The 21,509-nt window shown below is 42.5% G+C and overlaps 1 protein-coding gene across 3 annotated transcripts in view; it reads right to left on the reverse strand.

Moving 5' to 3' along the window:
- The window catches only part of LOC115152347 (cytoskeleton-associated protein 5-A), a 49,076-nt gene that overhangs the window by 25,031 nt on the left and 2,536 nt on the right, over positions 1 to 21,509 (reverse strand). For all 3 annotated transcript variants that reach the window (XM_029697118.1, XM_029697116.1, XM_029697117.1), the window contains exons 3-26: positions 19,479 to 19,672; positions 18,022 to 18,228; positions 17,704 to 17,875; positions 17,283 to 17,415; positions 16,366 to 16,466; positions 16,056 to 16,169; positions 15,831 to 15,935; positions 15,549 to 15,638; positions 15,178 to 15,342; positions 14,792 to 14,920; positions 14,339 to 14,485; positions 14,050 to 14,148; positions 13,800 to 13,910; positions 13,528 to 13,620; positions 13,093 to 13,278; positions 12,858 to 12,952; positions 12,491 to 12,674; positions 12,084 to 12,226; positions 11,659 to 11,833; positions 11,291 to 11,404; positions 10,944 to 11,072; positions 10,264 to 10,458; positions 9,868 to 10,000; positions 8,266 to 8,384 (exon numbers count right to left, since the gene is read on the reverse strand). In XM_029697118.1, coding sequence (XP_029552978.1) covers positions 8,266 to 8,384; positions 9,868 to 10,000; positions 10,264 to 10,458; positions 10,944 to 11,072; positions 11,291 to 11,404; positions 11,659 to 11,833; positions 12,084 to 12,226; positions 12,491 to 12,674; positions 12,858 to 12,952; positions 13,093 to 13,278; positions 13,528 to 13,620; positions 13,800 to 13,910; positions 14,050 to 14,148; positions 14,339 to 14,485; positions 14,792 to 14,920; positions 15,178 to 15,342; positions 15,549 to 15,638; positions 15,831 to 15,935; positions 16,056 to 16,169; positions 16,366 to 16,466; positions 17,283 to 17,415; positions 17,704 to 17,875; positions 18,022 to 18,228; positions 19,479 to 19,672 — 3,333 coding nt within the window. The remainder of the gene's footprint in view (positions 1 to 8,265; positions 8,385 to 9,867; positions 10,001 to 10,263; positions 10,459 to 10,943; positions 11,073 to 11,290; positions 11,405 to 11,658; positions 11,834 to 12,083; positions 12,227 to 12,490; positions 12,675 to 12,857; positions 12,953 to 13,092; positions 13,279 to 13,527; positions 13,621 to 13,799; positions 13,911 to 14,049; positions 14,149 to 14,338; positions 14,486 to 14,791; positions 14,921 to 15,177; positions 15,343 to 15,548; positions 15,639 to 15,830; positions 15,936 to 16,055; positions 16,170 to 16,365; positions 16,467 to 17,282; positions 17,416 to 17,703; positions 17,876 to 18,021; positions 18,229 to 19,478; positions 19,673 to 21,509) is intronic.

The following is a 21,509-nucleotide window of genomic DNA, read 5'->3' on the forward strand; positions in this document are numbered from 1 at the left end:
AAAATGCCATGGTGGCAAAGTAAATAAAGTATGGCAAGAAAAACACTGGAATGGTAGATTTGTAGTTTGAAGAAAGTTAAAAGTTAAAATATAAATAATATGGTGCAAAGGAGCAAAATAAATAAAATAAATAAATACAGTAGGGGAAAAGGTAGTAGTTTGGGCTCAATTAAAGATGGGCTATGTACAGGTGCAGAGATCTGTGAGCTGCTCTGACAGCTGGTGCTTAAAGCTAGTGAGGGAGATAAGTGTTTCCAGTTTTAGAGATTTTTGTAGTTCGTTCCAGTCATTGGCAGCTGAGAACTGGAAGGAGAGACGACCAAAGGAGGAGTTGGCTTTAGGGGTGACCAGAGAGATATACCTGCTGGAGCGCGTGCTACAGGTGGGTGCTGCTATGGTGACCAGTGAGCGGAGATAAGGGGGGACTTTACCTAGCAGGGTCTTGTAGATGACCTGGAGCCAATGTGTTTGGCGACGATTATGAAGTGAAGGCCAGCCAACGAGAGCATACAGGTCGCAGTGGTGGGTTGTATATGGGGCTTTGGTGACAAAACGGATGGCACTGTGATAGACTGCATCCAGCTTGTTGAGTAGGGTATTGGAGGCTATTTTGTAAATGACATCGCCGAAGTTGAGGATTGGTAGGATGGTCAGTTTTACGAGGGTATGTTTGGCAGCATGAGTGAAGGATGCTTTGTTGCGAAATAGGAAGCCAATTCTAGATTTCACTTTGGATTGGAGATGATTGATGTGAGTCTGGAAGGAGAGTTTACAGTCTAACCAGACACCTAGGTATTTGTAGTTGTCCACAAATTCTAAGTTAGAACCGTCCAGAGAAGTTATGCTGGATGGGCGGGCAGGTGCACGCAGCGATCGGTTGAAGAGCATGCATTTAGTTTTACTTGTGTTTAGGAGCAGTTGGAGACCACGGAAGGAGAGTTGAATGGCATTGAAGCTCGTCTGGAGGGTTGTTAACCTCTACGGGCCACGGTGGCAGTATTGAGAATTTTGAAAAAAATACGTGCCCATTTTTAACTGCCTCCTACACCAACTCAGAAGCTAGGATATGCATATTATTAACACATTCGGATAGAAAACACTGAATTTTCTAAAACAGTTTGAATGGTGTCTAAGTATAACAAAACTCATATTGCAGGCAAAAACCTGAGAAAAATAGATTTAAAAAAAATGAGAATTTTGTGGCTGTACTATTTAGTGTCATTGTTTATTAGATACCATAGTGAGAAAGGATTCAGTTCGCAACTCCTACGGATTCCACTAGATGTCAGCGATCTTTATAAAGTTGTTTGAAGCTTCCATGATTAACAGGGAGCAAATAAGAATGCATTGAAGTTGACGTCCGTGGGATGTCGTCACTTCCATTATGGCCTGCACCTGCGCAATCATGAGACACGGGACATTTTTCAAAAACGTTTTTCTAGACACAGGTGAGGTCGGGTTGAAACATTACTGATGTTTCACGTTAAAAATGGCTCTAAAGATTGATGCTAAACAACGTTTGACATGTTTGAACAAACATAGATTATTTTTGTAACTTTTTTAACTTTTTGCCGTGACTTCACACACCCCCCCCGCGCTACTTTTTAGTAGCCACCGAAGCGCTAACAACATGGAACAACTTGGAGTTCTTTGGACATCAATTATGAACTTTGTCAAAAGAAACCACATTTGTTGTGGACCTGGAATTCCTGGAACTGCCAATGGATGAAGATAATCAAAGGTAATGGATTATTGACAATAGTATTATTGATATTACATGGTTACAAGATGATGCTAAGCTAATTAGGCTAGCTTATTGTTCTTAGCACAGCACCTGGTTTATTGCAACTTGTGATTTCCCAGTAAAGTTATTTTGAAATCTGGCAAGACAGTATCATTTACGAAATGTTAAACTATAATTATTTGAATGACAATATTATAATTTATCAATGTTTTCGAATAGTAATTTTGAAAATTGTAACGTTGTTCACCGGAAGCATTTCAGAGAAGAAAAAAAATCAGAATTTCACAGCTACTGTAAAATGCGGTTTTTGGATATAAATATGAACTTGATGGAACAAAAAATGCATGTATTGTATAACATAATGTCCTAGGAGTGTCATCTGATGGAGATTGTCAAAGGTTGGTGCATAATTTTAGCTGGTTTCTGCTTTTGGTGACGCCTGACCTTGAATTGAAAATGGATGTTTGTACTTTTGTGGCTATGTACTGTCCTAACATAATCTAACTTTATGCTTTTGCCGTAAAGCCTCTTTGAAAATCGGACAATGTGGTTAGATTAAGGAGATGTTTATCTTTTAAATGGTGTAAAATAGTTGATTGTTTGAGAAATTGAAATTATTACATTTTTGATGTTTTGAATTTCCAGCCTTGCTAGCAATCCCGTCTCAGGGTTCATTGCTAACCCGTGGCCTCAACAGGTTAACACAGTGTCCAAAGAAGGGCCAGAAGTATACAGAATGGTGTCGTCTGCGTAGAGGTGGATCAGAGATTCACCAGCAGCAAGAGCGACATCATTTATGTATACAGAGAAAAGAGTTGGCCCAAGAATTGAACCCTGTGGTACCCCCATAGAGACTGCCAGAGGTCCAGACAGTAGGCCCTCCGATTTGACACACTGAACTCTGTCAGAGAAGTAGTTGGTGAACCAGGCGACGCAATCGTTTGAGAAACCAAGGCTACTAAGTCTGCCGATGAGGATGTGGTGATTAACAGAGTCAAAAGCTTTGGCCAGGTCAATGAATACGGCAGCACAGTAATGTTTCTTATCGATGGCGGTTACGATGTCGTTTAGGACCTTGAGCGTGGCTGAGGTGCACCCATGACCAGCTCTGAAACCAGATTGCATAGCGGAGAGGGTGCGGTGGGATTCAAAATAGTCGGTAATCTGTTTGTTGACTTGGCTTTCGAAGACCTTAGAAAGGCAGGGTAGGATGGATATAGGTCTGTAGCAATTTGGGTCAAGAGTGTCACCTCCTTTGAAGAGGGGGATGACAGCAGCTGCTTTCCAATCTATGGGAATCTCAGACGACACGAAAGAGAGGTTGAACAGGCTAGTAATAGGGGTTGCAATAATTTCGGCAGATAATTTTAGAAAGAAAGGGTCCAGATTGTCAAGCCCAGCTGATTTGTAGGGGTCCAGATTTTGCAGCTCTTTCAGAACATCAGCTGAATGGATTTGGGAGAAGGAGAAATGGGGGAGGCTTGGGCGAGTAGCTGTGGGGGGTGCAGTGCTGTTGAATGCAGTAGGGGTAGTTAGGTGGAAAGCATGGCCAGCCGTAGAAAAATGCTTATTGAAATTCTCAATTATAGTGGGCTTATCGGTGGTGACAGAGTTTCCTATCCTCAGTGCAGTGGGCAGTTGGGAGGAGGTGTTCTTATTCTCCATGGACTTTACAATGTCCGAGAACTTTTTAGAGTTGGAGTTGCACGAAGCAAATTTCTGTTTGAAAAAGCTAGCCTTGGCGTTTCTAACTGCCTGTGTGTATTGGTTTCTAACTTCCCTAAAAAGTTGCATATCGCGGGGGCAGTTCGATGCTAATGCAGAACGCCACAGGATATTTTTGTGTTGGTTAAGGGCAGTCAGGTCTGGGGAGAACCAAGGGCTATATCTGTTCCTGGTTCTAAATTTCTTGAAAGGGGCATGCTTATTTAAGATGGAGAGGAAGGCATTTTTAAAAAATAACCAGGCATCCTCTACTGACGGGATGAGGTCAATATCCTTCCAGGATACCAGGGCCAGGTCGATTAGAAAGGCTTGCTCGTTGAAATGTTTCAGGGAGCGTTTGACAGTGATGAGTGGAGGTCGTTTGACCGCTGACCCATTACGGGTGCAGGCAATGAGGCAGTGATCGCTGAGATCTTGGTTGAAAACAGCAGAGGTGTAATTAGAGGGCACATTGGTTAGGATGATATCTATGAGGGTGCCAGTGTTTGCGGCTTTGGGGTTGTACCTGGTGGGTTCATTAATAATTTGTGTGAGATTGAGGGCATCAAGCTTGGATTGTAGAATGGCTGGGGTGTTAAGCATGTCCCAGTTTAGGTCACCTAGTAGCACGAGCTCTGAAGATAGATGGGGGGCAATCAGTTTACATATGTTGTCCAGAGCACAGCTAGGGGCCGAGGGGGGTCTATAGCAGGCGGCAACGGTGAGAGACTTGTTTTTGGAGAGGTGGATTTTTAAAAGTAGAAGTTCAAATTGTTTGGGTACAGACCTGGATAGCAGGACAGAACTCTGCAAGCTATCTCTGCAGTAGATTGCAACACCGCCCCCTTTGGTCGTTCTATCTTGTCTGAAAACGTTGTAGTTAGGGATGAAGATTTCACAGTTTTTGGTGGACTTCCTAAGCCAAGATTCAGACACAGCTAGGACATCCGGGTTGGCAGAGTGTGCTAAAGCAGTGAATAAAACAAACTTAGGGAGGAGGCTTCTAATGTTAACATGCATGAAACCAAGGCTATTACGGTTACAGAAGTCATCAAAAGAGAGCGCCTGGGGAGTAGGTGTGGAGCCAGGCACTGCAGGGCCTGGATTCACCTCTACATCCCCAGCGGAGCAGAGAAGAATAAGTATGAGGGTACGGCTAAAAGCTATAAGAATTGGTCGTCTGTGACGTCCAGAATAGAGAGAAAAAGGAGCAGGTATCTGGGGGCGATAAAATAGCTTCAAGGTATAATGTACAGACAAAGGTATGGTGGGATGTGAGTACAGAGGAGGTAAACCTAGGCATTTAGTGATTATGAGAGAGATATTGTCTCTAGAAACATCATTGAAACCAGAAGATGTCATAGCATGTGTGGGTGGAGGAACTGAGAGGTTGGATAAGGTATAATGAGCAGGGCTAGAGGCTCTACAGTGAAATAAGCCAATAAACACTAACCAGAACAGCAATGGACAAGGCATATTGACATTAAGGAGAGGCATGCTTAGCCGAGTGATCAGAGGGTCCAGTGAGATTCAGACAGCTAGCCGGGCCATAGGTAGCAAGCTGGTGGAAGATGGGAGGGAGGTCTGTTTTTAGCCGCCTCGTGCGTTTCCGTCTGTGGGTTAGTGGGGTTCCGTGTGGAAGGGGGGACCTGTCCAAGTTGGCAAAATAGTTAGTTATAGTGGCCCAAGAAAAGTGTCCGACAGACCTATTCAGATCGCAGCCGAAAAGACAGCTAACGATTAGCTGGCCGCAGATGGGCGATCAGGTTACGTCGCGACGGAGGGGCCAGTTGGACAACTCCCTCGGGCAGATAACGTCGGTGATCCAGTCGTGAAGACCCAATGGGGCTCCGCATCGGCAGTAAAACGGGTCAGGATAGGTGAGTTGTAGCCCAGGAGACACTTCAGCTGGCTAGCTCAGGAATAGCCCACGAGTGGCTGACGGAACTCTTCAGCTGGCTAGCTAGCTAGCTCCGTAATAGTGTGTGTTAATTCCGAGACCGACGTTGCCAATAGTCACTCAGGTAGCAGCTAGTTAGCTGCAAGATCCAGGTGTAAATGTCCAGAGCCTGCGGTAGAAATCGAGGAAAGGAGAGAGAATAGGTCCGATATGCTCTGGTCTGAGTCGCGCTGTACAAAAACTGGCGATAGCTTTTCGAGCTAATGGATAGCTGAGGACAGCTAACCGTAGCTAGCTGAACTTCAACGTTAGCCAGTGAAAATGGCTAACCTCTGGCTAGCTTCTGTCGTGGAATTCAGATGAGGTAAATAATACTTTTTTTTTTTTTTTTAAATTGATGAGGCGGGTTGCAGGAGAGTGCTTTGAGGTTGAGTATTTAGAATAAAAAAATATATAAAAAGATAAGTGAAGAAAAAATATGTAAATATATATATATATACACGGGACACGACAGGACGTCTGAACTGCTACGCCATCTTGGAATGCAATGGTTTCAGGCGCCACTCCAGAATCTCCCATAAGTGGTCATTTGGGTTGATATCTGGTGACTGAGACGGCCATGGCATATAATTTACATCGTTTTCATGCTCATCAAATGATTCAGTGACAACTTGTGCCCTGTGGATGGGGGCATTGTCATCTTATGGGGGCATAGCCACGGTAACCAAAGTAATGGCCTGCCCAGCATTTTTGTACATTGCTTAATTATCTCAGGAACCACACCTTGCTTTCATTTACTCAAATGTTTCCATCATTTTGGCAATTTCCTGTATATAAAAGCTAGAGATATATATTGTGCTCAGAATATGTGGTAGAGAAACGGGGAGGTTTAAAAGACAGTTCAGAAACATAAGATATAAAAGCTATATACAAAAGTTGTAAAACTCATTTATAGCATGGTCAGACAAAGACAAAGGTTTAAAAGACTACGTTATAAACATATGTAAAGAACTCAGATTTCAGCCTGTAAATGAGAATAAGTCAAGGGGTATGAGAAGCTAGACAAAATATTACTACAAGATAATACTAAATATAAAAGCAAAAACATACATAATTTAGATAGTGTTCAACCTCACACAGAGTGTGTGGGTGTGTGTTAATACCCACAAAACATAAAAAAAAAAAAAATTGACCAACATAGTTTTAGAGACAGACACACGTGCAGTGTCTAAACAACACCCAATGCATGGCTCAGTCCACCCAGCCCAGTTAGTAATTCCTGAGTCACATATTAGTAACACAGTGGTGCTTGACTCCAACCATGTACCTGCTGGCAGCTAGGCTTCCCCTTTGTAAGTCTTTTAGGACTACTGACCCTATCTTTACCGAGCTCGCAACAGATTCCTGGGGGGTGTTCTATTAAATGCAGAATTAAATATCCAGTTCACAAAGAGAAAAGCTGGCACATAGTAGTAGCTTGGTGTGCCAAGTGCTGAATGAGATTGTCATGAAAAACCTAATTCGGTACAGTGGCAAGTAAGATTCCCAGGGACTGGAGACAAGCATTATCGGTCTAGCCACAGAGCCTTCAAAAAGGATTTACACTCCTTGACTTTTCCCACATTTTGCTGTGTTACAGCTTGAAATTAAAAATTGAGATTGTTTGTCACTGGCCTACACACAATACCCCATAATGTCAAAGGGGAATTATGTTTTTCGAAACTTCTACAAATTAATTAAAAAAGAAAAGCTGAAATGTCTTGAGTCAATAAGTATTCAACCCCTTTGTTATGGCAAACCTAAATAAGTTTAGGAGTAAACATGTGCTTAACAAGTCACATGGACTCACTGTGTGCAACAATAGTGTTTTTGAATGGCTGCCTCATCTCTGTACCCCAATCACAATTGTCTTTAAGGTCCCTCAGTCGCGCAGTGAATTTCAAACACAGATTCAACCACAAAGACCTGGGAGGTTTTCCAATGCCTCTCAAAGAAGGGCACCTATTTGGATGGTGTATCAATACGCCCAGTCACTTCCTAACTCAGTTGCCGGAGAGGAAGGAAACCGCTCAGTGATTTCACCATGAGGCCAATGGTGACTTTGAAACAGTTCAGATATTTGTAATGGCTGTGATAGGAGAAGACTGAGGACAGATCAACAGCATGGTAGTTACTCCACAATACCAAGGGCAAAGCAATTAACTTTGTCATGTTTGGGGCAAATCCAATACTCTCCATATTTTCAAGCAGAGTGGTGGCTGTATCATGTTATGGTTATGTTTGTAATCCTTAAGGACTGGGGAGTTTTTCAGGATAAAAAAAAGAATCGGAATGGAGCTAAGCACAGGAAAGAAACACAAGGCCAAATCTACACTGGAGTTGCTTACCAAGATGATAGTGAATGTTCCTGAGTGGCTGAGTTACAGTTTTGACTTAAATCTACAGCAAGACCTGAAAATGGTTGTCTAGCAATGATCAACTACCAATTTGACAGAGCTTGAAGAATAAAAAAAATATTTAAAAAAAAAAGGGCAAATGTTGTACAATCAAAGTGTGGAAAGTTCTTAAACTTAACCAGAAAGACTCACAGCTGTAATTGCTGCCAAAGGTGCTTCCACAAAGTATTGACTCAGGCGTGTGAATACTTACATTAGATATCTTTATTTTACTTTCAATACATTTGCTAACATTTCTAAAAACATGTTTTCACTTTGTCATTATGGGGTATTGCATGTAGACGAGTGAGAAAAAAAATCTAATATATTTTGAATTCAGGCTGTAACAACAAAATGTGGAATAAGTCAAGGGGTATGAATACTTTCTGAAGGCACTGTATATCTGGAACAATGCATCAAATGTATGTTTTAATTGTACACGGTGCCAGACAAATAAACATTTAAGATGAATAAATGCATACCTTTTTAGCAGCTCCAGGCTTAACCACTTTCTTAGTCTTAGTTTCGGGCTCAGGCTCGTCGTCATCATCATCATCATCATCGTCATCAATAACAGGTTTAGGTTTAGCTTTAGACGAAGCTGCACAACACCAACAACAGTGGTTAGGAAGTTCTGGGATGAACACGGCTTCTATAAATAATACTCTATTATAGAAGACACTTTTATATAGATTTACAGTCAAAGTCGACATTTTACAAAACAGGCTACCTGTCCAAGGGAGCTAGAGAAATGTTTGCTTGCTCAAGATGTTGGGTTCTGAGAATATGAAATATACTTATTCATGTCACGGAGGGAGTGCTGAGGTTAGAGGCTCTACACCAGAAGTGAATGGTTATAGGAGGAAGGTAAATAGTATGTGCAATTAAGCTTGGAATGTGTTGAGTGCAGGGAAGTGAATACATGTGGCAGGCATTGATAAGGGGAGAGAGTCATGGATTAGTGATGGAGGGGGGTTGAGGTCAGGTCACCTTAAGGGAGAAATAAAAGTTCATGGCCCGTATCACTAGTGTCCTGCCTAGCAGTAAAGAACGATGTTTGTACAGATAGGTAGGAGGAGACTCAGCCTATGAGGAACCGTTAAATATCAGTGCTTGTGTGAAAATGTTTTTGTCTGTATTGATCCTCTGGGCAGAATAAACTTGGTTAAGCTTTCATAGTGTTCGTAGAGTTTTTTACTCAGAATTAGATCCTAACAAAAGATAAGAAAATCGGAAAAGATAGATCCCCCTCTTCAAACTCAATTGCTGATGCTACTTTGCTGATATAGCCACATGAACGGCGCATACTCCCCTATTTAGGGAAGCCCTAAATAGGGCAGCCCTATTAAACCTGGTCAAAAGTCATGCGTATTTAATAGAGAATAGGGTGCCATTTGGGATGCACACTCATAGTTCTACAGCTGCACCATCGAGAGCATCCTGACCGGTTGCATTACCACCTGGTATGGCAACTGCTCGGCATCTGACCGTAAGGCCCTGCAGAGTGTAGTGCGTACGATCCAGTACATCACTGGGGCCAAGCTTCCTGCAATCCAGGACCTATATAATAGGTGATATCAGGCCCCCAACAAATTGCCAAAGACTCCAGTCACCCAAGTCATAGACTTATCTCTGCTACTGCATGGCAAGCGGTACCGGAGCGCCAAATCTAGGACCAAAAAGCTCCTTATCAGCTTCTACCGTGCTGTATGATCAAATCAAATTGTATTTGTCACGTGTCGAATACAACAGGTGTAGACCTTACCGTGAAATGCTTACTTACAAGCCCTTAAACAATGCAGAGTTAAGAAAATATGTAATAAATAAACTAAAGTAACAAATTTAATAAAAAGTAACACAAAAATAACAATAACGAGGCTATATACAGGGGGTACCGGTACCAAGTCAAAGTGCGGGGATACAGGTTAGTCGAGTTAATTTGTACATGTAGGCAGTCTTCTAAGCCATAAGACTGCTGAACAATTAATCAAATGGGAGCGACCATTTGTGTATTCGGCACATGTGACAAGTACAATTTGATTTGATCACCCATCATTCAGACAGTAACTGAGAAGCAAGCCAACCTGACTTTGCAGCAGGGGCACCGCCGCTGATAGACTTGGCTGCGCCAGCTTTGCCAGGAGGTGGAGCAAGCTTGGCTGGCATCACTGCCCGGGCCTTCTCCAGCAGGGCAGACACAGGCTCCTTGGAGGCGGGCTGCAGGGAGAGCGGGACACACATAGAGTCACTACAGAACAACAATACAAGCCCATTGGCTTTAAATTAAGAAAGACCGCGTCATTCTAACACGACAGCGTAGCCATGAACCGGACGTAAGACAATGTACTCTAGCCTGCAAATCCAGACCTAAACGGAGCTGGATTCACTTTCTTTCGCTCCACTATCAATTAGTCATTTAGTCATCTTTTATATGTTTAAATTTAGCCTGTCCAAGTCATCTCCTCCATGGCAGAGCGTACCTTGAGTTTGCCAGTAGCCTTTAACATCTTCTCGTAGCCCAGGTGCATCATAAAGATGGGCAGGGCATCCTGGGCCTTCTTCCTCACGTCTCCGTTGCGGTCCTCCAGACAGGAGTACAGGTAGGGCACACACAGCATCAGGTCAGAAGGCACCGTACGCATGGTGGGGAGCTTCTCTGCCAGCCAGCCCAGCACCTGGGGAGGGAAGGGGCATGTTATATGGGTCATTCTCAATCAAATGCATTTATAAAGCCCTTTTTACATCAGCAGATGTCACAAAGTCCTTATACAGAAACCCAGCCTAAAACCCCAAACAGCAAGCAATGCAGAAGCACAGTGGCTAGGAAAAACTCCCTAGAAAGGCAGGAACCTAGGAAGAAACCTAGAGGAACCAGGCTCTGAGGGGTGGCCAGTCCTCTTCTGGCTGTGCCGGGGGGAGATTCTAAACGTACATGGCCATCAAACATGGCTTGGAGCAGGGGCACCGCCGCTGATAGACTTGGCTGCGCCAGCTTTGCCAGGAGGTGGCTTCCCATTCCAGGTGCCCCCAATGTTTCAACCTTGTGCTCAGATTCCACACAATACCCATGATACCAGCACCTAACCACATCCTTACTACATATTACTGCCAGCTACAAGAGGCAGGCTTTAAGAGATGACCTGAAGGGCTGTGTTTGTACCTCCTGCCTAAGGAAGGGGTTCTCTCTCTTGAGCTCTTCAGACAGGTCCTCTCCCTCCAGCCAGTCCTTCATGCCGGTCTGTTCAACCCAGGCCTGCAGGGTTGTCATGGCAGCAGCACGCACGTTGGTCTACAGGGGAGAGGGGGATACTCAGAGTCAGCCAACACCAATTATTCACTCAATACAATACTGAGAACAACAAACAGTCCTTCAGTCTATCACTTGTAGTAGATTGTTATGCTCGTCATAGGTATGTACTATGCGTACAGTATAATATTCTCTATCACACTAATCATAATAGCTACCTATGCCTTTGTGCATGCATGTCAGAGTATGATAGTCTTTACCTTGCCGTCTCCCAGTACAGTGATGATGGGCATGCCCAGGTTCTTGACATGTTGCTTCAGAGCTGGACCCATGGCTACGGCGATCTGCTGAAGAATGGTCAGGGTTTGCTGGACCTGGGGAGAGAAGAGATACTTTGGTGTCAGAAAAAGCTAGAATAATCATATAACATTCTACTATCAGACAGAAGAAAATATAGCTTAGACTTAACATACTAAAGAGTGCCTGCAAAACGTTTGAAGACTTTGTCGTAAAATAACTGCCTCTAAAACAATCCATGTGTCTTCATCATGCTTTATATTGAATTTGAAACTGAAAACAAGAAAAACAGACAGCTAGCTCTTCAGTCACAGCCCACCACACTTCTTACCAGGATCTTGTTGGAGTCGTTGAGGCGTCCCTTCAGTGCCATGGGTAGCTCTCCGATGCTGGGCTGGATAAACTTGGCCTCAGAGATGACCGCTGCCACCTCGTCCAGACCCTCCTTACGAATCTTCCAATTCTTGTCACCTATCTTATCCACCATGTCTTGTGTGATCTTATCACTGCACAGGAGATGGAAAAATGGAGTGGATTAATGAGGTGGAATGGCTAAACCATTAAAACATAGAACGGAACCACCATAATCCAAATAGTCAAAGTAGTATAGGGTTCTTCACACTACTGAGCTGAACAGAGCCAAACAGATCCAAGCAGTAAATGAGCTGGCCTGATTACGCATCCATCATAGTTGCTGAAAATATGGAACAGTGCCGGCCAGGCGGTGTGAAGAAGAGTATGAGTGTAAAGTCAAACCTGATGTCAGTTCTAGGTAGCAGATCCATGACGTCAGGTGCTCCTCCTCCATCCTCCTCCTGCTCGTCTGCCTCCTCTCCATCCTCCTCCGCTCCTCCTTTCTTGGCTCCTCTGAACGCAGTCGGAGGAGACTGGCCTTGCATCTGAAGCAGCAATCTCATCAGTCACATTGAAAATATATACATGTACATACAATATATACATTTCTTATATGCCTTCCTGACAATCTTATGTAGAGTGAACAGATAGCAGATGAAATCAACCTGTAGCTAGCAATTTCAAAGAGAGTCAGAGAGGCCATTCATTAGAAAATACAAATACACAATTGTATACATACTATACATATTAGATACTGCCATATTGTTGTGTTCTTCAATCAACCTATTCCTCACCCATGTTTTTCTTACCTTTTCAAACTCATCGTCTATCTGTTTCAGCAGGGCAGGTTTCTCATCCTCGAAGAACATGCGTAGAGGAGCTCCCATGTACAGGTACATGACTCCTAGGAGGGTGATGGCTGCTGTCCGCACCGCAGGGTTGGTCGCTCCCAACGCCGTCTTTACATTGTTAATGAAACCCTTCACATTGATGCTGCAGGGATAAACATGCACATTATCATACATATGTATAACAAGTTATAAAGCATTATACTTGCAGACTTGTGTTACCAAAATGATTGTGTGCATTAGAACGTCATATCATAGGACACTGAATGCTTTGATATTGTTAATGGTAAATGAACACACCAACAATAATGGAAAGTAAGACACTTACCCAGCAAATCCAAATTCCTTCATGGCATTAGCCAACCAGTTGAGGGTTTCAGCTTGATTTTTAGGATTCTTCTGTGCAAAAACCATGGAAACCACCTGAGGGATGAAGCACGCTAGTGAACAACTGATATTTCTTACCGGTGTTCTTTTTTTAAATTCAAAGACATGGGAGAAAAGGAAAATGGAATAGCAGAACCACAGTGTCAATCAGAAATGTAGTCAGAAAGACAACAGACCTGTTCAGCAGTCCAGGGTAGGGAGCAGGCTTCAGCGGTAGCAGTCAGGCCCTCCTTGGCTTTGCCTCCACACTTCACATCTCCTATTTTATCCACCAGGCCGTCCAACACCACGAAGGCTGACGTCTTGGAGAATGATCCCTTCTGGGCTATCAGACCCACAATGTGAAGCTTCATCTGCATCACCTGAACCATGAACAAACCCAAGAACCAAAAGTCAGTTATGACGACAGAGCAATGTGGATCCATCTAGTGAATAGAGATTCTTATTTTACACATCCACAATAAATGACAGGCGCTGGACAAATACAAGGTCCAATACATAGGTGTAAGCCGTTCAAAAACAAACCTCAGGTGATATAATCAACATTTGTATCTATGCATCCATTTTAGCTCTTGTTGTGGTAAGTGTTTAAAAACGTTGGTATGCTGTACCTGGAAGTTGGTCTCTTTCCAGCCTGGTTTCTTGGCAAGCATCCTAACCAGAGCCTGGCAAGGCATCTCACTCTTGTCCATCTGCTCCACAGCCTGATGACAATCACATGATAAGAATATAACATAAAAGTACCTAACTTCACCAATTAACCTATTTACACATTGTTGTAAAGAGCAGGTTCACAGAATTAAGTAGAACACAAATGTCTTACATTCAATGAGATATGAGTAAGACAATACTAAAGTCAGATTATACAGTCAAAACTAGTCACCTTCTGAAACTCCTCCATGCTGGCCAGTCTCTCCTTCCAGTTAGCAGAGTCCAGCAGCTGCATGCAGGAGGCAGGGAGCACCGCGGCAGATCTCTCCTCACACACCTCAATCTAGTGGACACAAACAGAAGGGGAATGAAAGAGTTAACTGCAGAAAAACTGGTTCGCTCATTCAATCAGACCAATAAAGCATGAGTATTCCTACGGTTAAAAGGCTGCACATTGCAGTCCTCTTAAACAGTTGACTTACCGATAGCTCGGTCTCTACGAATTCCTTTGTTTCAGGACATTTCTTTCCTTTCGCACTCGGAGCGGAGGCAGGTTTCCCTTTCTTAGGAGGTCCACCCAACTGCAAAATAATGAACACAAATAATCATTTTTAGTAGTTTCTTTACATACGCCTACAATGGTTACAGTTTCACATCGGGGACAGTGTAGCGAGCCTGGTGAATAAGACTGACAGCCTGGGCTTCACCTCGTCTCAGGCTGAAGTGGCTTTATATGCATTTTAACCGCCAAATCAATTAAATCAATCAAACCTTAGCTGCTGGGGCCTTCTTGGGCGGCCCAGAGGATCTAGCTGGAGCCACAGCAGGCGGTGCTGCCTTTGCAGCAGGTGCCTTCTTCTCCGCCCCACCACCTCCTTTCTTTCCAGGCAGTTCCACTTTATCGGCACTTTCTTTAATCTGTTCATTTAGAGATGGATGGTCAGGTCATTTCATTCGTTGTCTACTCTTCAAAATGGGTCAACTTTAAGGATACAATCTCATTTACTCATAATAATACAACACTATATCCAATAAAGAACTCATCTACATTGGCATTAGTTCCCCTTTAGTTTCAAGAGGTAAACTAGTTTTACACAGGATACACAATATAACACGGCACACAAGATCGACTGATACCAACGATAAGGACATACTGTATATTGACGATAGACTAAACACACTGATATTAATGACAATGATAGATATACTGATAGCAATCCTCACCTTGTCAAGCTTGAGTTTGTCCAGATCAGCCAGGAATGGGTTGACAGCCTTCTCCCCCACCACCTTCATGGCTGTCCCCAAAGCTTCATACGCAGCGTCTCTCACCTCTGGGGCCGAATCATTCACTTGCTGAGAGGGTTAATCAAGAGATGGGGAGTAGGAGCATAATTCCACACACATTCACAAAATGGAGGACAAAACATTAGCATTTGTGAACACAGAGGGACGTTTTCCCAGGCACAGATTAAGCCTAGTCCTGGCCTAAAAAGTACTTTCAATCCAGATTCTCAACTAAGCATGCTTTTTAGTCCAGAACTAGGCTTAATCTGTGTCTGGGAAACCAGCCCTGAATTTGCCTGTTTATGAATATGAAATGTTTTCGGTACCTTGAGAAATGCAGGGCAGAAAGCTTTGAGCATGCTCTTTGGCAACGTGGCCTGGGTGCAGTGGCAGAAGCTTCTGGCCAGGAACAGAGAGGCCTGCTGTTTGATGGAAGGGTTCTTGTTCTCCATCACACCCAACACATCCTCACTGATATTCTGGAGAGTTGTCTGCAAAACAATAAGACATGGAAAATATAATGTTAGGCACAGAAAATAAAATAGAGGCAGTCCCTTGACCAAATCAAACGGCAATGAATATCTCAAAACAAGAGCAGTACCAACATTCCAGATCTCACAAAATCAGCTTGATATGAATCACATAGCAACAAAGCCCAAACTATGACCAGTGAATCCTCATAGTACAGTTTACTCACAGTAAGGAAGATTGCATCAATAGCCTCCTGCAAGGCCAGGACCACTTGGGGTTTCTTCTCTTTAAACTTCTCTAAAATGGTTGGCACCACCTTGAAACACAGAGCATAATATAAGCACAGTATTTCTGGCACAGTAAATCAGGATGTACAAAGACATGTTGCCACTGCTCCCTACTGTTAATCCACTCAGCTTGTTCATGCATCAGCTCCCACATTCACTGCTCTTGGCTAGCATAACTGTTGTGGACACAATTCTATACCACTGCCTTGAAGGTAACTTACATGTCCTGCGTATGTTCCAAACTTCTTCCGAAGCCCAGCTGCTAGTCCAGCCACACATTTGGCTGCTAGGGTCACCAACATAACATTTGCATCTTTACCAATCACCTGGGAAACAAGAAATAATTATTTTCAGGACGTTTATCACTGTCCTACTTCCTGGAGACACATTCCATTACCCGGTATCCCCATTTGTGGTGTCCCCTTGAAGCATAAATGTTACAGTACCTTTCTTAGTGCTCTGACTAAGTCACCAAAGTCCCCGTTCTCCAATTTAGGGTTTTTAGCCAAGATCTCCACTGCTTCCAGGGCCTCTTTCCTCTCCTGCCATTTTTTTGCCTCCTAAAGACAGATATAATGAGAGATGGTTTGTGTCTTATGACATGGATTCCACACAATACAAAAAACACATAATAGCTTAACTTTTGCTTTAAAAAAATATTACTACATATGTTTAGCAATATATTAATTCAATAGATTCACTTAAGGCCTTTTCAGTTTAAGGGTCATGTCCCTTAAACAGTGGTGCCAAACTTACAATTTTGTCGTAGAAGTCTTTAGGTAGTTTTGAGAGGATCTCCACTGCTTCCAGCAGCTCATAAGGGTCTACCTGAGGTGCAGGTTCATCATCATTATCTCCTGAAAGAGCGTTTACAGTGTTAGACCTTCAATTTGATAATGTAGGCCGGCCTACCCATCTCAACAACATGATTATAGAAAAAAAACAAGACGAGACTATACAGTACCAGTCAAAAGTTTGGACACACCTACTTATTCAAGGGTTTTTCTTTATTTTTTTCTACATTGTAGAATATTAGTGAAGACATCAAAACTATGAAATAGCACAACCAGCTTCATGAGGTAGTCACCTGGAACGCATTTCAAGTAACAGGTGTGCCTTGTTAAAAGTTAATTTGTGGAATTTCTTTCCCTCCTAATGCATTTCAGCTAATTTCTTGTGTTGCAACAAGGTAACACTTTAACACTTTTTTGGTTACTACATGATTCCATATGTGTTATTTCATAGTTTTGATGTCTTCACTATTATTCTACAATGTAGAAAATAGTTAAAATATAGAAAAATCCTTGTGTCCAGACTTTTGACTGGTACTGTATACTTGAGACTTTTTGATGACGACAATTCAGCAAAGGTTTTTCACAAGACCAGTTTCCATCAACAAGATAACATGGCACATTTACATACATCTTCCACAAAGACATAAAGCGTTGCACAAATTCTCTCTCAAAAGCCATTGACGAAGATCAATTGTTTCACAAATGGAATTAAGCTGCTGGGGAGAAGCCTAGTCACAGATCTGTTGGTGCTATCTTGCCAACAACTCCATAAAGAGTTCCATAAGACAGCGCAAAGACTGCCATCCAGGCTAGGAAAAAGAGGTAAAGTGGCTTAAAATGTGGACTTCAAAAGTATAGGCTAAATCTGATAAAGTATACCATCTGCCTCGTCTCCTCCAGCTGCCTGCTGCTGTTCAAACTTGGCCTTGAGGGCCTGCTGTGAGCGGAGGAAGCGGCTCTGTTTGGGGGCTGTAGTCGGCAGCTTCACCCACTCTTCCTCCAGTTCCTTCAACTGTAAAAGAAAGAGGAAAGACCGCTGTTAGACATCCCATTCATCGGTTGTTCCAGCATTTATGGAGACCCATATTGCATATGAGCATAAACAAATTCTGGCTGCATCTCAATTGGTCTTTTGAAGATTCCATGCATCAATCCAATTATTGAAGAAGGTCCAAAATCCCTACCCCTCAGACCTACTTCTCCTTATGTGTTTTGAGAAGGAAGCGAGGATGTAAGAAATCGAGAAAAGATTAATTGAGAAAGAGCCTCTGTATCAAAGTTTTCAGAAGCCTTATCTCACCTGAACAGAGTTGATGCCCTGGAGAGGAGGTCGAAGAGCATCCCGGATCCATTTATAGATCTCTACTGCTAGTAGTTTGGCCTCATCTCGAACTGCCTTTTCTCTTGACTCAAACTGTTTGGGCAAAACTTTCACCACTGGCTTCAGAGTAATAATTTTGGAGCCAAACTCACTGGAAATGAAGAAAAAAAAGGTTACATTTCAGGATTTAGGCCTATGTAATGACATAATAGCTATGGTAAAAAATACTTTTTTTAAAGTGTCTGAATTAATTGGTTGGAGAAATCTTTATGAAAACTATGAAGTAGAAAAACTCACCTGAGTGCTTTCCTTAAAGTTTCAATACAGGTGACAACAATTTTGGGGTTTTTGTTATCGAGGCCTTTGATGAGCTCGTCCTGAACCACCTCAGCCCTCTCAATCTCCATGTACATGAGACAGATGTCTGAGCCCAGCTCTTTGGCCCGAGCTTTTGGCTGGTTGAATACTTTACTGACCACTCCCGACACCACCTCTCCTGATGTTCTGGAACACATGCAAAACACTTAAGCCGAAACCACAGAGAGACACCGTCAAAATTTCCGTGCGAGACTAAATTGTCAATTCACAGACACTGCGTAGCGTATACCAACTCAATTGACATTAGAATCGATAATAAACAGTTGAATGATGTTTGCTACGTAGCCCTTGTGAATTATTGTCGTGTGTTCCTTTTGACTCACCTTATATGTCCTACGGGAGCCACTGTACCTGCCTCCAGTTATGTTAGCTCACAAACGTGAGGAGAGTTGTAGCTAATACAACCTAGCCGTTTATAAAGAATTTCGCTCGTCTCGTTCTTTCTACATAACAGTATTCTCTCTTGAACGGAGTTTCCCCAGACATAGCCTGCATAGGCTGTACGCCTGTGCTCAAAATCAACAAAGGCAGGCATAAAGTTATTGTTTCCAAATATGTATTATTGGCACTGGCAGCTACACTTAAATACTAAATAGACACGTTTTAACTATACCTCACAACTACAGACATAACAATGCAGTCTATATCCGCTCACTTTACCAGCATTGCTTTGGGTAGACGCGAGGAAAATAGACTTGCTTTCTAATTTGAAACGCATGACGCCGTTGATGCTCGCGGCCCATCTTCTCTCATTCACTACCGTGCATTCTAATTCCAGCATGTTCACACAAGTAAAAAATGCTTTTTGTTTGACTTCAAATATAGGTTAGGCTTTGATATTTTGTACAATGTGTAAATATCAACCTACACTAATCATCACATAGTAGACATCATCCGGGTGGAATCTTGAAGTGTAAACTCTGAGATAGACTCAAAGTCCCTACTAGTCATTCCTAGAATCCTTCAATAGTGTAATCCATGCTTGATAGGCTGCACACAATATACAGATCTGATGTCAGACTGGCTCGCTCCATATATAAATATCAGACAGGCTTAAAATGTATCCTGACTGCGTTGCAGCTCACTGAAGCTTCCACAACTAGCCCAGTTTCACACAGAGAGCAGCACTTAAAACAGACAAAGCTTTCACTGGGAGATGCAGATATATTCATCCATCTAATTACAATGAGTCTCTTGTATTATAATTGTATGCATTCACCTAACCTGTAGACCAAGGCTATGAGTTAGGCCTTTTCATGACTTCTTTTCAACTATTCAAGTAGCCTGAAGATCAAGGCAATGAGTTACTATTACCTCTTCTTGTATTTACAAAGTTCTGTTTGTGTCGTCAGATGAGATCTAGATCTAATACTTACTTGCCAGCCACATGAGCATTCTTGATGTAGGCAAGTGCTGCCTCGAGGCCCTTAAGCTGGGCCACTGCGTTTGAGTCTGTCACAAACTTCTTAAGCAGGCCCAGGTACTTGCCCCATTCTGGGCTCTTCTCATCCTCTATCCTATTGAAGAGCTTCAGGGCTTCTTCATAGCCATTTAGTCTGGCTTTCCATACCTTGGTTGGGATGAAGCAGGAGAATAGTGAGCCTTGTGATGAGAGGGAGTCAAGGTACATTTTAGTTCATAACCAAGGGATTTGATATGACCCAGATTCTAGTTGTACAGCCAGAGTAAGAAACAAATTTAAAATGGGCCTTCTTTTGATGTTACGTACAGAGGGCAGTTGTTTGGCCTAGCATATCCTCCATTGTGATTGAAGCAGTCAGTGAGTGTAAATCATTTGAGAGAGACTGAAGACAGGGATTGGAAACTTTAAATCATAAGCTTCACTGCATGTTAGGCTATCCTTTTGGAAAATCCATTTAGCAGTCTTCAGTCTAGCTCTTTGCTGCGGGAAATCTAGTCTAAACAAGCTGTTTTTGTGGGGGAAACGGTGTTCAAGAAAAGCTGCTCCATAAATGAGCTTACCAGTGTTTTTCACAAGTACATAGACTAGCCACCAAAGAGAAACATTTGCCAGCCAGGCACCCCCGGGCCAGTAGTGTGAAATTATTGAATTGGCTACTTTATCAAGTTTACCTCCCAGATCGGAAAAATGTATTGTGGTATTGTGTAGAAAGACACGACAATTTAAATTACTGAAAATGTATGAATTCAGTGTATTGGTAGTTGTTCTGGATTTTGTCTAGGTCTATATGATAAGGGCTATTTTCTAAGTATAAGAAGATTAAACATTTAATATTTAACCTGTATTCTCGATATTAAAGTCTCATTTACAGTTTTACTGCAAGATATGCATTGCTACAACGTTTCTTTTTCAAATGATGTATTTTATTACAATAGAAAAATTCAGTAAATAGCCCACATTATCTTGAAAAATAAATGAAAAGGGTTAAATGGGAACCATCAAAGGCTTACGATAGTCTTAAGTATTATACTAAACACAAAATAAAAAAACTCAACATGTAAGGTGTTGGTCCTATGTTTCATACGCACAAAAAATATTTTGCTAAAAATGTCAATACATTCATTAGATTGTTGAATTCCGTTTTAATGCCCAGATTCCGTAAGGGCCCTAATGATCATATTTGGACCAGAATGAGGCTCTCCACAACCTATTGTTCCTGCAGTTATGATTCTTCATTGAATGTTTTCATTATTTATCTGCGGATAATCATCAAAAAACCTTGGCCTACCGGTCCCCGTGCAAATTAGGGTGCCAAATGAATGGCTCTCTCACCTATGCGATAGGCTACACTGACTGACGAGACAAGAGTCACTCACTTTAGCGTCACTATCTGGCGAGCCCTGAAATCCTAGGAAAGGAAAACCTTTGGTTTACTTGTCCCGATGCGAAACCATGAACATAACCACGCTGCATGATTTATGAATGGCAAAGGGATATAGGACATCGACTTTATTCAGTCGGTTCGACACCTTTTATAACGGTCAACGCTTGCTTTTCAGTTGTCAAATAAAGCACAGTAAATAGCCTATGCATCACGACTCTGTGTTGCTGGCTATGTAAAAGACAAGAAAGAAAATACATGGTTGCAGAAAATAATAATTAGGCTAAGTGGATTTCAACTCATTGTTACAACTTACATTACATGGGATGTGCAAACTCAACGAGCATCATGCTCTCTCCCTCCTCCATGTAAAGAAATTCAACTGCAACCAACCACAGCGCACACAAATTATACCGGGGACGGGACAGACGGCGCTTCCCTGTCGTCGCTCGCTTTGTGTATAATAGGCGCCTATCCTATCAATAGATTGCTAGAAACTGCATGTCATTCATTCTAGCGGGAGAGGGCTCGAGGGACTAGCCAATTTAAACTTCTAAATGAAAAGTAGCCTTGTTAATAGGAAGTTGAAAAGGTAACCGGCTG

Source organism: Salmo trutta, chromosome 17, assembly GCF_901001165.1.
Source record: "Salmo trutta chromosome 17, fSalTru1.1, whole genome shotgun sequence".
Classification (NCBI taxonomy): Eukaryota; Metazoa; Chordata; class Actinopteri; order Salmoniformes; family Salmonidae; genus Salmo; species Salmo trutta.